General features: G+C 50.8%; 6 protein-coding genes across 6 annotated transcripts; 3 read left to right on the top strand and 3 right to left on the bottom strand.

Annotated features, from left to right (window-relative positions):
- Window positions 1-207: 207 nt before the first annotated feature.
- BDR25DRAFT_76005 (Pkinase-domain-containing protein) lies at window positions 208-2,152 on the bottom strand. Its single transcript, XM_033698996.1, has 4 exons — window positions 1,511-2,152; window positions 1,350-1,440; window positions 962-1,292; window positions 208-888 (listed from the first exon to the last, which is right to left on the bottom strand). The coding sequence occupies exons 1-4, from the start codon at window positions 1,703-1,705 to the stop codon at window positions 309-311; spliced, it is 1,197 nt and encodes a 398-aa protein (XP_033543363.1). The 5' UTR covers window positions 1,706-2,152; the 3' UTR covers window positions 208-308.
- Window positions 2,153-2,738: 586 nt separating this feature from the next.
- Window positions 2,739-4,397, bottom strand: BDR25DRAFT_317544 (uncharacterized protein; the record flags this gene model as incomplete). Its single annotated transcript, XM_033691678.1, has 3 exons — window positions 2,739-2,949; window positions 2,999-3,581; window positions 3,629-4,397. 3 exons carry the CDS (start codon window positions 4,395-4,397, stop codon window positions 2,739-2,741), a joined length of 1,563 nt encoding a protein of 520 aa, XP_033543362.1.
- A 266-nt stretch (window positions 4,398-4,663) lies between these two features.
- Window positions 4,664-5,822, top strand: BDR25DRAFT_76027 (uncharacterized protein). Its single transcript, XM_033698997.1, has 2 exons — window positions 4,664-5,437; window positions 5,487-5,822. Exon 1 carries the CDS (start codon window positions 4,884-4,886, stop codon window positions 5,340-5,342), a length of 459 nt encoding a protein of 152 aa, XP_033543361.1. The 5' UTR covers window positions 4,664-4,883; the 3' UTR covers window positions 5,343-5,437; window positions 5,487-5,822.
- A 1,035-nt stretch (window positions 5,823-6,857) lies between these two features.
- BDR25DRAFT_395705 (P-loop containing nucleoside triphosphate hydrolase protein) lies at window positions 6,858-9,498 on the bottom strand (the record flags this gene model as incomplete). The annotated part of the gene is made up of 3 exons (XM_033698390.1): window positions 6,858-7,211; window positions 7,271-8,095; window positions 8,143-9,498. 3 exons carry the CDS (start codon window positions 9,496-9,498, stop codon window positions 6,858-6,860), a joined length of 2,535 nt encoding a protein of 844 aa, XP_033543360.1.
- Window positions 9,499-9,667: 169 nt separating this feature from the next.
- Window positions 9,668-12,140, top strand: BDR25DRAFT_75983 (uncharacterized protein). The gene has a single exon (XM_033698995.1). It carries the CDS (start codon window positions 9,968-9,970, stop codon window positions 12,080-12,082), a length of 2,115 nt encoding a protein of 704 aa, XP_033543359.1. The 5' UTR covers window positions 9,668-9,967; the 3' UTR covers window positions 12,083-12,140.
- A 611-nt stretch (window positions 12,141-12,751) lies between these two features.
- On the top strand, window positions 12,752-14,886 carry BDR25DRAFT_377054 (glycoside hydrolase; the record flags this gene model as incomplete). Its single annotated transcript, XM_033697478.1, has 3 exons — window positions 12,752-13,082; window positions 13,135-14,353; window positions 14,880-14,886. 3 exons carry the CDS (start codon window positions 12,752-12,754, stop codon window positions 14,884-14,886), a joined length of 1,557 nt encoding a protein of 518 aa, XP_033543358.1.
- Window positions 14,887-15,331: the final 445 nt, after the last annotated feature.

Here is a 15,331-nt window from a genome sequence, read left to right as displayed (position 1 = left end):
GCAAGTGGTATATAGAAAACAAATCTCTCATCTTCCCCAGTTTCTAGCCCGAACATTCAAACGGAAAAAAACTAGATATCAAAAGAGAGAGATCGGAAACACATGATCCAACTTCCTTTATACCAGGTCCAAGAATCCTCTAGCGCAAGTACGCTCGCTCAGCATCTCCAACCAGCCGGCTATTCGTTATCCAAGATAGGAGAAGGGACATGAAAATCCCTGGTCCACTACAATGCCAGTTTCTAAAGCGCTCCACCAACCATCCCCAACATAGAAAAAGAGTCTTGCCCCACCTCAGCCTATTCCAACTACCTCTTCCCCCAAAGCCCCTGCTGCGCCTCCCTAATCCTCCTCTCCTGCTCTTTAATCATCTCCTCCGTCTGTCCATGCCCATTGCCCCTACTGTCAATCTCCATCGCATCCCCATCCTCACCCTCCACCGGCTGCGGCACATTTGCCGGCGGCGCACCCTTCCTAGGCTCATTCGACCGAACGCCATCCATCATCCCCGCCGCGCCTCCTGCTCGCAACTGGTTAATAGCTCTGATAGTGTCAATAGCCGCATGAAGGGTTCTTCTTGCATTGAAATTCTTCTTGACGGTTGGGAGCAAGTCCTCTTCGCCCTCGCCGGCGCCCGTTTTGTCAATGTTGGCGATCCAGGGGTGGGACAGGGCCTCATGGGCTGTCATGCGGGCGGCTGGGTCGATGGTGAGACAGCGGCGGATGAATTCGCGGGCCGTGAGCGAGACGCCGCGCCAGTATTCGAGAGGTGTGAAGGAGTAGTCGGCGATGAGGATGGCTTGCATTTCTTCGAGGTTGGAGTCTCGGTCGAAGGGCGTATAGCCGCAGAGGAGGAAGTAGGTTATTACGCCGATGGCCCAGACGTCGCTTTGTGAGGTCAGTTTTGGGGAGGTTTTGACGAATTGTTCAATAGGAAAGGGGAAAAGAGGTTCCCGCTTACACAGGCTTGCCATGGCCCGTCTTTCTGAAGATCTCGGGCGCCATATACCCGGGGGTACCACAGGTAGTCGTGAGGACATGGAACTGCTCCTCATCCATGATGCGGGACAGCCCGAAATCCGCAATCAACAAATCAGCATTGTCCTCGGGTGTTCGGAAGAGCAGGTTCTCGGGCTTGAGGTCCCTATGTACAATGCCGTGGTCGTGAAGGTATGCGACGGCCGAGAGCGTGGCTCGAATCAGATCGGCCGCATCGGACTCGTAGTAGTTGCCTTTACGGCAGATGCGGTCAAAGAGCTCGCCGCCGAGGGCGAGATCGGTTACGAGGTAGACTGAAGGCGAATATCAGTATGATCTAAGTAATCATGTCCAATGGAGGGGCATCGTACGATTGTTCATAGTCTCAAAGTAATCCACTAATGTCAGGATATTCCTGTGACCCATTGAGACCCTCTTGAGGACTGCGATCTCGTTCCTGACCTGTGACAGTACCTGTCAGCATGGGGTTCTGTTCAAAAGCGTGTCTGTTCTGATAATGAAATGTACGGACCATGTGTTCCCTCCCCGCCATCAGCCTCTTGTTGATCACCTTAGCGGCATAGTATCTCCCCGTATCAATATGCACGCACTCCTTGACGACTGAGTAGCTGCCTGCACCGAGCGTCTTCCCTGTCTTGTAGCGACATGGCTGGATCTGAGCGGCTGGTTGGGGTGTATGCGAACCGGAGCCACCATTCGAAGCCATGCTCTCCTGTGCGACAAGGCCTGTGTGATGAGATGGACTGTGGTAGAATTGGGAATATTGGTTGGTAGCTTGAGCGGTGCTTGCGAGCGCGAAGCAGTGAAGGATTCGGAGGTAAGCCTGAGGATTCGAGGGGGAGTACAATTGGAAAGGAGAACGATGGTTCGAGGCACGAGGCTTATGCACGACTCAACACGTGCCAGTGCGTTAGGCCAACGGGCTCGTAGTGGCCGTAATTCTAAATTCTCAGCGCGAATACGTGCGGATACTCTGTCAGCGGATCGCAGTGTTCGGGAGATTAGGACCGTGGGGGAGAGGGGTGGGGAGGGGAGATGGTTAGGCGGGCAGTCAAAATCTAGCGCCAGCAGTATCCACTAATCAACAATAAATAACAGTGAAGGGGGAATGATAGTGGTGTAGATTCGAAGAGTGAAAGAATAGTGAGAGCTGAGCTGAAACTCAGGGTGGTGTGCGCAAGGGAACTGGGATCCGTCTGTCTGTCAGTTGGTGGGGTCCGGTGAACAGCCCCTGCCCTTGCCTAGGCCGTAAACTGACTAGCGAAACGATGCACAGAGCGGGAACATGGAGGGGCAGCGATCTCCACAATTAGACAGCAAGGACGGCAATAAAATGTCCCTGAAAAGCAGGCAATATTCTTGCTCTTCTCAAGCATGGCTCTTCTTTCTCGCTGGCGAGCTGGAATCTGGGGGTCGGGCCTCCGTGATGCTTCAGGGGCCACTGCTCTACTCGCCACACGAGAATCTCATCGCCTCCCTCTTGCCAAGCTAGGCCCCGCGACTGGCAGACTGGCATTCCCGAAAACAAGAAATGTGTGTACCATCAGAAAAACCATCCTATGCCATGCCATTTGTACTCCCATATGCATTTGCTATGTAGAATATGACCTCTTCCCAGGTCTATCGCTTGATTTCTATGTCTGGTTTTCTATACGTACATCGTTGCGTGCATTCGTCAGCACGTCGACAATCGAGGAAAATATCGGGACAAGATCTGCGGGAACGCCGTGGCCAATGCCTCACGCCTTGATCAGCAAGCTGTGGCCGTCCATGTCCTCTGGCTGCGGCAGCCCCATGGTGGCCAGAATCGTGGGCGCAACGTCTCCCAGCACACCATCTGTATTTTTCAGGCTGTAGTTCTCTGGCGCATTGGCCATGACGAAGGGGACTTTGTTCGTCGTGTGCGAGGTTTTCGGCTTGCCTTCGTCGTTGAGCATCTCTTCAGCGTTGCTATCTGATTGTTAGCGTTTCATAGCACTCATCCCCGAAGCAGTCTCACCCGTGATCAGCAGTGACGAAGAGGACGTATCCGCTCTCTTTGCACTGCTCGTACACCTTCTTGATCGCTCGGTCTGTCTCCGTCACGCCCTCTATCGCCGCTTTGTACACGCCCGTGTGGCCAACCATGTCCGGCGGGGCAAAGTTGTTCATCAGGAACTCAAACTTGCCCTCCCGGATTCTCTCGCACAGCTTCTCCGCGACAGCCATGGCACTCATCTTGGGCTGTAAGTCGTATGTAGCAACCTTGGGGGAGGAGATCATGTCACGCTCCTCCATGTCGAACTGCTTCTCAACACCGCCGTTGAAGAAGAAGGTCACGTGAGCATACTTCTCCGTCTCGGCGACGTGGCACTGCTTGATGCCCTGCTTGGCCAGCCATTCTGCGAGCACGTCGTTCATGCGCTGGGGAGGGAAGGCGATTGGGAAGGGGTACTTGACGTTGTATTGGGTCATCGTCGTGACGGAGATGTCTTTGGGGTAGGGGAAGTCGGGCTTGGGAGATCGGTCAAAGTCACCCATGAGCTGGGTGACTTCTCGGACTCGATCCGAGCGGTAGTTAAAGAAGAAGAGGGTATCGCCGTCTGCTGGGATTAGCCTGGGGACATCTGGGTGCTCGTTCGGTACTGACCTTGGATTCTTCGACCCTTCCCGCCGACAATTATGGGCTTTAGGAACTCGTCCGTCTCGCCCTTCTCATATCTCTCCCTGATCGTTGCGACGGGATCGCTGCTGTCTTCTCCTTCTCCCGTAACAAGGCCCTTCATGCCAACCTCGACTCGGTCCCACCTCTTGTCACGGTCCATGATGAAGTACCGGCCAATTATCGTTGCGATCTCGCCGGCTCCGATTTCCTTGGCCGCCTTCAGCAGATCCTCGAGATACCCCGCCCCGGACTTGGGGTCAGTATCGCGGCCGTCGCCGAAGAAGTGGATGTAGACCTCCGGGACTTCCATATCCTTGGCAACCTTGAGGAGAGCTATCAGATGGTTGATATGCGAGTGCACGCCGCCATCCGACACCAGACCCAGCAAATGCAGCCTCCCATTGCCATTCTTTGCCCGACTGAACGAGTCCTTGATATTCTTGACATCCTTCAATTCGCCCTTTTTGATAGTCAGGTCAATTCGCACGACGTCCTGCCAGACGACCCTGCCAGCGCCAATGTTGAGATGTCCAACCTCGCTGTTACCCATCAGACCCTCGGGAAGGCCAACAGCGAGGGAGGAAGCTTCGAGTTCGGCATATCCCTGGGCCGTTTTCGATCCCTCCTTTGCGAAGTCATCCATGCACGGGGTATCGGCGGCGAGAATAGCATCGCCCTCCTTCGGGGAAGTTTCGCTGGGGATGCCCCAGCCATCAATGACGATGAGGACTGCTTTCTGGTCGACAGCGACCATGGTGCTAAATTCAAATGCACGAATTCACTTGAGAGGAGAAGAAACAGCTCAGAGGAGAATCTGAGCGGTGAGGAAAATATTCTGCAGCCCCGGAGGTGAGAACAGGTGACTGGGTTGCACTCCGGGCTGAGTGAGGGACAGGGTACGTTGGCGGGGACCCCTCGAATTGGAGCTCCAAAAGCAACATCCGAGAAAGCTCAACAACGTCACGCCGTCCCAATTCCGCCCACCCACCCTCACACGCCCGCGGCCGGAAGATAAGCCTCTGTAAAAACGCGCATCGCCCTCTCATCGGACTGACATCAGGAAATTCAGCAGCTTCGGGTGCCCGCGCATACAGCACACGAGACAGGTTTACATAGACCAATCGGTCAACCGTTTGTTCCAATCCCTGAGTCGGAGCGAGTCGGAGACGCTGCTCATCCCACGCCGGCAGCCTCAACACCACGCCAACTATACAGACCGTGAGACAATTCCTTATTCATCATGTCTGGGCCTGCGACACCCCACCTGCCCGCGTCCGCCAATACCTCAGTTCAACCCACGGACTCCGCTACGCCTACCCTGCCGACCGCGACCGCCCCTCCGCTCCCTTCGCCAGCGACCTTTGACGTCCTCCCCGACCTCCACAAGCTCCTCGGCCGCCTCATAAACACCTCCGCCCAGCTTCCGGCTCCTACTCCGACGCCCTCGCAGCCCTCTGCCGACGGTCCGCTCGAGATGCAGCATCTTGGGACCGAGGCCAACCATCTCAAAATCAAGATCCAGAAGGCGCAGAAGGCTGTCATGGCCCTTCCGGATATCGATCGCACGTGCGAGGACCAGGAAGAGGAGATTGAGGACTTGGAGGCGAGGATCGCGAGGCTGAAGGATGCGCTGCGTGGGCTCGGCGAGCCGCCGAGCGGAGATAAGGCGGAGGATGCAGATATGAGTATGACGGGGTGAGATGCTCGCAAAGAACACGATTGATGACATACAGGCGGCTCGACCGATTGCCTGCAGCCGCTCTTCTTGGCGCTTGCCAATGCGACCTCCTGATAGTATGTCCCCGTGTCGTCGATGGAGCATATAGGCTAATCTCGAATATAGGCCAAGGGAAGCTGTGAGACTGAAGCTTCTTAACCTCAGAAGTTGTCCAAGGCATTGCTTTACTTGAGATCCGGCTAAGACTTTTATGCGCCTCTATAGAGACTCGGAGCCCTCTTCCATAGTCCAGGGCCCCTCCCTGGTTGGCCTGCCGAAGAACGTTAACTCCATTATGGTGTTGCACATTTTCGTTTTATCTTCCCATGAGGCCCTTTCAACATCAAGATACTGCAAAATCAACGCGCGAACAAATATCAGATAGACGCAGCTAGCCGACAACAAACCGATACTACACGTTGTCTTAATTCATGCCCTGATACGTAACCTACCGTCATCTCCTTCTTCACACCTCGAGAATGTCATAGTTTTTCTGGAGTCAAATGCGTCATCAATTCTTCTTCTTCTTCTTCTTCTTCTTCCTCTCCGCGGAATGCTGACCAATACTATAACACACTTGATATGGGCTGTGCTCTGTCACTCAATCCTTTTCCCAGTCTGGCAAAGCGAGCCCGCGTTACGTCACATCAACCCAAGTTTCAAGATGCCATTAGTCGTGGATCTGGTTCCGTTTACGAAGTTATTTCAAGGCCACCAAGAGCACGAGCCGAAGTTTCCGTGAAATGAACCGCAAGGGAAGATATTCTCCTTCAAATACTAGTAGCAGAAGCATTAAATCCTACAGAATGATCGAAAAGGATCCCGAGAATTTATTTCCCTTGATGACAGTATTTGGCCCTCGGCTACAGAGGTGCAAAACTAGATACGGGCTTGCCGGCGTCGATACAATATGCTCCGATATGCCTATTGTTAATCAAAGACCTTCACTACCCAGTACGCCTTGATATGTTCTAGGACTCGAGTGTCACGTTCGAAATGGTTCACTTTCGTACTAGTCGCTACTTCTATAGACGGGTACCGACAACTTTTCCTGACTTCCGTCATGTATTCCTAGCGGCTTATCGTGAAGGCGGCGCAGATTTACAAGTTCCTGACCAAGAATACGAAGCTGTGGGACATGAAAGAGATTTTAACGCCATATAAAAGTTGCAGCGCCTAAACCCCTCCAGGACAGCATTAGCACTAACGAGAAGAGTCTTTTCAACCGCATACATCTTTCTCCTGATTCACTCACAAACTCTTCGCCTATTCGCCTATTTGCTTGTCTCATCCGACGCTTATGTCAGAAAACCATATCCGCACGCATAGAGAACTTGCTGAACGCACGATCAAATACCTATCCTTGTTGTCGCACATGGCGAATTGCGTCTAAAGTTTCCTTCTAAAATAGTGAAGGGGCAATCTACAACTGCCCTGTTAACTGTAAGGTTCCTAACTATAGCAAAGAGTATATGAGCATGAAACTAGCAGCAGTCCCTAACAACCGAAGACCTTCCCAACAATATCCCCCACCCAATCGTTCTGCACAGCACTAACCCCCTTTGCCCACGCCTTTGTCGTAAAGACAAACTCGCTGAACACAATAGCCTCCGTCTTACGTCCAAACATCACAGAGCTGGGATGGATAGCTACAGTTTGCTTGTACATCAGCGTTCTGTAGCTGCCATCTGGCATGAGGGTGGCAGTATTTGCTAAGAAGCCTCGGAGAAAGCAATGTAAGATATTTTGGGTGTGGGATTCCGATGGCATGGATGAGGTTGGACTCGAGATTGAAGACGGAGGGAGGAGTTTCAATTGCGTGCACTGTTGGCGGAGTTGTTTGCGGATATTCTAGAGGTGTTTGATCAGCATACTTCGTACATTCAGACAAGTCAGCCAACGAAACTCACCATGACATTCTGCATCGCCCTGTGTGACACAAAATGCCGCTCGCACCATGCCTTCCGATCCGAGTTCTCCTCTGCATATCGTTGCACCGTCGTTAGAAGGGTCATGTGATCGCCCGCTCTCTTATACAGATCTCGTCTTGCCGCCTCGGCCTCCTCTTTCCGTTCCTCGCTAACTAGGTTCAGGAAGATGTTGGTCTCAACACTGAGTGCAGATATGATGTCGATAACTTCGAGCAAGCAATCGCGTTCTGGGGCTGCTGCTTCGAGCAGAATTCGCCCCAGCGTTGGGGTTAGTGGTAATTTCGACATCTTAAGTCCAATTTCGCTGATCGTACCGATCTCGGTCAGAGCGCCTAGATGCAGAAGTTGAAGGAGAGCTTTCTCTAGAGCTTCCCCAGGCGGCCGATCCAAGAATGGAAAGTTGACGACGTCATCTACACCTCGAGCCTTCATCATCAAAATCGAGTGACTCAGATCACATCTCAGAATCTCGGGCATTGTCCTCTCTTCAAGGCCGTTGTAACTGTCCTCAGTATACAGTCGGTAGCACTGCCCTGGTGCTTCTCGACCAGCTCGCCCTTTGCGCTGGATGGCGGCGGATTTCGAAATGGGCTTTACAAGAAGGGACTCGAGACCCAGACGGTTCCGGAACTGCTTAATTTTGGACTTTCCACAGTCGATGACGAAGCGAACGCCGGAAACGGTGACGGAAGTCTCGGCGATATTGGTGGCAAGGATGACTTTGCGGGTTCGGTGGGGTGCAGGCGTGAAAATTCGTTGCTGGGCGTCTTGGGGGAGTGCAGCGAAGAGCGGGAGGGCAAGGAGCTGGAACAATTAGCGGAACTCAGACTGTTTTTCAGGACACTTCTTACCTTTGGCACTTCCTTCTCCATCTTTTGCGCATACTCATTGACTAGTTTCTCAAGGGACTCGATAATTTCTTGGCCGGTAAGAAATACAAGGATATCTCCTGGCAATGGCTCTTTGTAGTGGATCTGAAAGATCATTTTCAAAGCTCCTTCAACGAAGTCTTGCGTAGGCTCTGAAAGATATATTGTCTTGACGGGGTACTGACGCCCTTCTACGAAGCAAGTCGAAACGTGTGTTGCTTCTGGCAAACTTGAGAGCGGTTTCTGTATCAGATCATTTCTCGACGCTTTAATTGAATCAGCGTTAGCAGTAGGCTCTTCATCGGACAATATTCCCGACCACGAGCTCTCTGACTGGACATCATCCCCATTTCCTACCCTGGAAGCGGCCCCACTATGCTGGCTACCATTCTCGGAGCTCTGAAGGCCATTCCCAAAGAATCGGACTAAGCTTTCTACATCTGCAGTAGCGCTCATAATCACAATTTTTAGAGGAGCCTTCCTCCTGTTGCTTTTCACCTCCAAAAGGTTCTTTAGAAAGCCAAGAATTAAATCCACGTTGACGCTCCTCTCATGCACTTCATCCACTACGACTGCGCTATATTGCCCAAGCTCTGGATCGCGAAGCATCTCTTGAAGTAGCATGCCCTCGGTGAGGAATTTAACCCTTGCGTTTGGTCCAGTTGCATTATCAAAACGTACACTGTATCCGACTTGAGCGGCCGGGCCCTGGCTTCCAAAAAGGCTCCCCATTTCCTCAGCCACGCGGCGGGCTAAAGAAATTGCAGCAACTCGACGTGGCTGGGTGATTGCAATGCATTTAGTGCACCATTTTTCAGAAAATAAGAACTGCGGGACTTGGGTCGACTTTCCAGAGCCGGTCTCACCTGTCAAGACGAGGACATTGTTTTTGCGGAGTGCTGCTCGGATAGATTCGGCATGCGGCCAGATTGGGAGGGCTTTTCGTATGGGTAAGAGCGCATCACGTCGTTTCAGGAGGTGACTTTGAGGATGCTGAGAAGTGATATTGGCATGCCTCTGAGGTTGCTGTAGCTGTTTTCTTAGGGGCAGCCGTTGTAGTGCCCCCGTGTGAGATTCTGTCTTGCCGTCGCCGTTGGGTAAACCGGACTGTTCTGACTTGTGACGTGGTATACTTGACGGAAGGATATTTGCCTCCCCGGGGCCATCCAATTTCATAGCCTTTCCACCTCTTTTTTTTAATTCCAATTCCCGACTCTTGCTCTGTGAACCAAAGTCATCATTCCGTTTTCGTTTCCTGCCCTTGTTAAGCCCGGGAAGCTTCTGCGGGGCCATCTGTTGCGCTGCTGGTATTATCTGGGGTTGAATATTCATTTCCATCTTCCTTGGTTTTTTTTTAGGCATATTGACATGGAGTGTGTAAGTTGGAGCTTCGTGATTCCGTTCACGAACTTTTTCTGTGGCTTATCGATAAGGGATTTGCCAAGACGCTACAGATCCATCAGGTGGTTTTGGGTCGACACACCCTATCATTCATTACTGCGTTTCTCATCTTTCAGTTTCCAAAGTATTTCCGTCCAAACTGAATTCCCTTGGTTATCCGACGAGCGTTGTGGATTTGGGAGCTTCAAGATGGCCTCGTTCCTGGCTTCTGCTCGGTATCCATTTCCCCGGCGTCCCCGGCCAGGCTATGTCGATCACCAGCCCCGCGAACCGCTCCCCATTATCAACCGGTAATTTATCCATCAATGTAAAGTAGATCATCTCAATTGCAGAACCGGGACAAGATCTAGGTATGCCTGGTTCCATATATCATTAAAATGGATCCCAATCCTGCTTCAACACCGTCATGATTTCCGCGATGTCGGCCTCTCGATCCTGGAGAAATGTGCTACTCTTTCTTCTCTGCGTGTTACCTCAGGTACAATGTATCATTGACCGCGAATCAATAGTCCGCCAATTTAATCTTAGATTAAATCAGTCTCATTCATACAGCCCTGTGCAAGTCGGGAATGGCAACTTCGCATTCGGAACTGATATCACGGGTTTGCAGACCTTTGTTCCACACAATATACTCTCGTCTTGGGGCTGGCACAACTCCTCGCTGCCTAACACTCCAAACCAAACCTTCACGACAGATTTCACGGGCTTGGACTGGTATACGCATGGGCGACTAGTAAACTATGCGCAGCCAAACCCTACGGAAAAGGACATCAGCCAGTGGATGATAGCGAATCCGCATCGGATCAATCTTGGAAGAATTGGACTCTGGTTTGGCGGCAGGAATGTTTCTGAAAAAGATCTGATGGGAAAGATGCAAGTTCTCGATCTCTGGGAAGGGGTCATATCATCATCATTTATGCTTAATGGGATGAAGGTTGAGGTTCAGACGGTTGCAAGCCCAGAGACGGATACCGTGGCCGTCGAGATCGTATCTAAGTTGCTAGAGAAGGGGCAGTTGGGCGTATTCTTCGATTTCCCGTATGCGAGTGGAAAGAACAAGTTCGATGTTCCATTTGTGGGTGTTTGGAATGCGACAGCGAACCACAGCACAGGTTTGGAGAAGAGCGGGAATGGGGCGAGCATTAGGCATACCCTTGATGCAACAAGCTATGTCACTGAGCTTGCCTGGGAGGGCAGCGCAACCATAGATGGGCCCATGAACGGAACGCACCGATATATACTGAAACCTGGGAAGGACGACGACACGTTCTCATTTACTGCAACTTTTGCGCCGAAAAAGGAGGCGACGGTCGGAAGCTTCGGAAATGTGAAAGCAAGGGCTGTGGATTTGTGGCACGAGTATTGGGAATCCGGAGCTTTCATCTCTTTACCCCTTGCGAACGCCTCTGCGAAAGAACTCCAGCGGCGCATTGTCCTCTCACAATATTTGCTTGCTGTCAATGGCGCCGGCCGCGATCCTCCTCAAGAATCGGGATTGGTAAACAATGGATGGTACGGGAAATTCCACATGGAGATGGTGTTCTGGCATCTGACGCACTGGACTATATGGAACAAGTGGTCATTATACGACCGTAGCATCGGCGTATTCGAACGGTTCCTCTCTACCAGCTTCGAACGAGCCCAACATCAAGGTTACCTGGGAGCACGCTTTGGAAAGATGAGCGATCCAACAGGGCGCTCGGCTCCAGGCGAGATCAACAGCTTGTTGATTTGGCAACAGCCGCATCCAATGTACTTTGCAGAGATGGAGTATAGGAAATTCCCAACGGAGAAGACACTGAAGAAGTGGGATCAAGTCTTGACCGCCGCAGCAGACTTTATGGCGAACTATGCATGGTTCAACGAATCGACCAAAGTGTATGATCTTGGACCGCCCATGTATCCAGTGTCGGAGAACACGAACCCGAATCAGACCATTAACCCGACCTTCGAGCTTGCATATTGGAGATTTGGGCTGGATATTGCGGAGAAGTGGCAGCTGAGACAGAACAAGTCCATTCCTTTGAACTGGCATTTCGTGAAGGAAAATCTGGCGCCTTTCCCCGTAGAGAACGATGTGTACGTCCTATACGATGGCGTTAAGAACATGTGGACAACACCCAGCTTGTCTGAAGACCATCCAGGTCTTCTAGGTGTCTATGGGTGGCTTCCTCCGGACCCTCGTCTTAACCTCACCACTTTCAACAGGACCATCAATAAGGTGTATCAGTCGTGGAACTTCACGTACTCTTATGGTTGGGATTTTCCGCTACTCGCCATCACGGCGGGCAGGCTGGGAGACTCAGAAAGAGCAGTAAATTGGCTGCTAGATCCTGACAACCAGTTCGATGAAGTGGGCATGCCAGTTGGCGGAACAAGAGTTCCGACACCATACTTTCCGGCTAGTGCCGGTCTACTTCTTGCGGTTGGTATGATGGCTGGCGGTTGGGATGGATTGGAAGGGCCACTATTCCCCAAAGAGTGGAATATTGAGGTCGAAGGCTTCTCGAAGGCCATGTAGATAAAAGTCCTTGGAAACATATGTGCCCAGATATGAGAGGCCATGTCAATACTAAGACGTTGAAGTGTAATGTCCCGGGTTAGCCAATCCTACCCAATTCTAAGTGAGGTAATGCCAAGCGGTTCGCATGTAGCGTAGCATTACCAAAAGATAGCAAGAGAAAAAATTGTTGAAATGTTGAGGGCTTGTCAGTCTTTAGGCAGGAAGGAACGGTTACCAAATTCGCACTAGTGCGATTACACCCGATTTCTCGCCATGCTGCATTGTTTCTGCCGCAAGTGACGACAAACTTTCATCTATCTCTCGGTGGACCATTTTTCTCTACCAACAACTAGATCCCTACTCTCACGGCGGCAGCGCGTTCACACCTGTTTCCTGTACCCACATGGCCCCACTGACCATCGCAACAATTCTCGGTCAATTCCCTACCAGGGCGTGCACGATGATGACTTTCCGGGACGTCTTCTGTACCTGGCAATGTTTGCAATGGCGGGGTGGAATGGGTCGCGTGCCAGCAACGGTACGACTTCACTATAGTCACCTAAACCTAGAGCCCCTCTAAATGAAAGTATGAGGGGGGCTTCTTGAACGGCGTCTTGACGTAGTATAAAATGACAACATGCCCTGCCGGATGTTCCCACACCAGCCAAGGTATTCACACCTTTCACCATGATCGCCTCAATTATTTCTCTGCTGGTAGCCGCAGTTGCTCTGCTTGGAGGTCAAGCGGCTGCATACAACCGCCGGTTCATCGAAAATTCTTCAGATACGGAGCAGGTCATCATTTCTGGCGCTTCTTCCTTCAATGGCCTCAATCTTGTTCCTCAAATGGGATGGAACAACTGGAATGCCTTCCAGTGCAACGTGAGTGAGAGTCTGCTGCTTGACACTGCAGAAGCAATGGTGAACTTCGGCCTTAAGGACCTTGGATACAACTACATCGTTCTGGACGACTGCTGGTCTATTGGACGCAATGAGAGCGGTTACCTCATTCCAAATCGTAAGCGTCATTCAGCATCGTGAACTAAGATAACCCTGCTAACATGAGTCAGCGTTAAAATTCCCCAACGGGATGAAATACATTGCAGACAAACTTCACAGCATGGGTATGAAGTTCGGCATGTACTCCTCTGCTGGTGTGTTTACCTGCGGCAGGTATCCTGGCTCCCTCGGCTTCGAACAGCAAGATGCGGACCTATGGGCTAGTTGGGATGTCGACTATCTGAAGTACGACAACTGCTTCAACCAGGGTCAATCTGGAACACCTCAAATATCCTTCAATCGATACAACGTTATGTCTCAAGCCATAAATAAGACAGGTAGACCGATGATATACAGCTTGTGTAATTGGGGTAATGACGACCCATACGATTGGGCATATACGATTGCGAACTCTGGGCGCATGTCAGGGGACATCTATGACCAGTTCAACCGGCCAGACTCTCGCTGTCCCTGTACGGAAGCTGTTGGATGCGCATGGCCAGGATTTCACTGCTCTGTCATGAACATTCTCAATAAGATGGCCGCCATCCAATCACGAACCATGTCTGGCTACTTCAACGATATGGACATGTTGGAAGTGGGCAACGGAGGGCAATCCGACTCGGAATATGTTGTTCACTTCTCAATGTGGGCAATGCATTCTTCCCCTCTCTTGATTGGCACCAATGTCCTCACTCTCTCTCCCGCCAACCTCGCCATCCTTTCAAATCCTGCCATCATCGCTCTCAACCAGGACCCTTCCGCTAGCGCAGCCATTAGGAAATGGCAATATTTCATTGACCCAGACGAAACAGGCCAAGGCGAGATCGCGCTGTGGACCCGTCGCCTTGCCAATGGTGATCAAGTCATCGCTCTCCTCAACGCAGCCAACTCGACCATGAAGATGAATGCCACCATGAACGAGATCTTCCTCGACCCACGCACTGCGGGTGCATATCATGAGCCAGAGGAACTTCGCAAAACGTGGGATGTGTACGATCTTTGGGCGAACCGCCTAAGTGAATCAGAAGCTTCTGCCATCATTAACAGTACACCGATGATCGGTATCACAAACATGAACAGCACGAAGACCCCGAGGGCTACGAGGTACAATGCCACTACTACAAGCTATGCGGATGGACTAAAGAACAATGATACTGCTCTTCTTGGTCAAAAGGTTGGAAGCATTGAGCCTCGCGGGACGTGGGTCGCCGAGATCCCGCGACATTCAGTGGGCATGTATCGGCTGAGGGCGAGGCCGACAACGCGCATGCGGAAGCGGGATGAGTTGTAACACCCTCCGTGCCGAGATATATGAAGGATACATTGAATTCAAGCAACGCAAACTCCATGCACACCTTAATATTTGCTGCAATTCTATATACGTTATATTATACGATAACTATCTTAAAACATTTAGAAGCCTTTATATTTAAAAAATTACATTCGTGTTGTCACTCTCACACCAGAGTCGTTGTTCCTAATAGCACCACTGTTAGGCTTTTACTGCTCTTAATGCTTATAAAAATGACCAATTAAAGCCTTGGAACCTTACTAAGAGAGTAGAAAGTTACTATGAGTATTATGTCTACTGTCACGCGCAAATTCATACAGGGTCGTCGCCACCCTGATTGGTACCTCTGACTAGAACTACTGCTAATTCTGGCTAGTTCGAAACAGAACCAGGACTTTGACAGAGTTAGGCATACTCAGCATAACCCTAGTCTTATCCATATTATAGACATTCTCTGGCAGGATAGCTAGGTTTTAGAGCTCCTTTTCTATCACCTTAAACTAGTGTAAAACCTTGTGATAGATATTAAGCTAGTTCTAGTGTGAAGCTATGTGAAGCACTAGAGGCATGAGGAACTAGATTGAATTGATTGCTAGAGGAGTCCTTTGTAAGAGTCTATATATATGCGAAATAAGTGGGTGAGTCTTGGCAACATAGACTGTGGTGAGATACATCCGATCATGGTGACGACGCATCCGATCGTGGTGACGACGCATTCGACTATCGTGTGACTACTGCAAACATCTAGTCTTTAGGCTTCTCCTTTATTGCTACAAGCTCTAACTAGCGTCTTTTAAGTCTCTTAGCCTAGTTCACTCTAGGAGGCTTAGGTAATCTATCTGCTTGCAGCCTATAACGCGTAGTACTAAACGCTATTGCTAGTATATACTTTATGCGTACAAGTTTCCTGAGATAGTCTATTTGTAGTAAGAAGTGAACTACAGCGTTCTTTTTGCAAGGCGTGAGGTATACCT

The sequence above is a fragment of the Lindgomyces ingoldianus genome (assembly GCF_010093535.1).
Source record: "Lindgomyces ingoldianus strain ATCC 200398 unplaced genomic scaffold BDR25scaffold_33, whole genome shotgun sequence".
In the NCBI taxonomy this organism is placed as follows: domain Eukaryota; kingdom Fungi; phylum Ascomycota; class Dothideomycetes; order Pleosporales; family Lindgomycetaceae; genus Lindgomyces; species Lindgomyces ingoldianus.
This window is presented reverse-complemented; position numbering and strand designations above follow the sequence as displayed.

Bases quoted from the DNA above. Each gene is read 5' to 3' on its own strand.
- BDR25DRAFT_76005 (XM_033698996.1), bottom strand. From the start codon at position 1,705: ATGGCTTCGAATGGTGGCTCCGGTTCGCATACACCCCAACCAGCCGCT. The intron at 1,293-1,349 runs GTACGATGCCCC...ATTCGCCTTCAG, and splicing joins CTTTGAGACTATGAACAATC to TCTACCTCGTAACCGATCTC. The intron at 889-961 runs GTAAGCGGGAAC...GACCTCACAAAG, and splicing joins ACGGGCCATGGCAAGCCTGT to CGACGTCTGGGCCATCGGCG.
- BDR25DRAFT_76027 (XM_033698997.1), top strand. From the start codon at position 4,884: ATGTCTGGGCCTGCGACACCCCACCTGCCCGCGTCCGCCAATACCTCA.
- BDR25DRAFT_75983 (XM_033698995.1), top strand. From the start codon at position 9,968: ATGATTTCCGCGATGTCGGCCTCTCGATCCTGGAGAAATGTGCTACTC.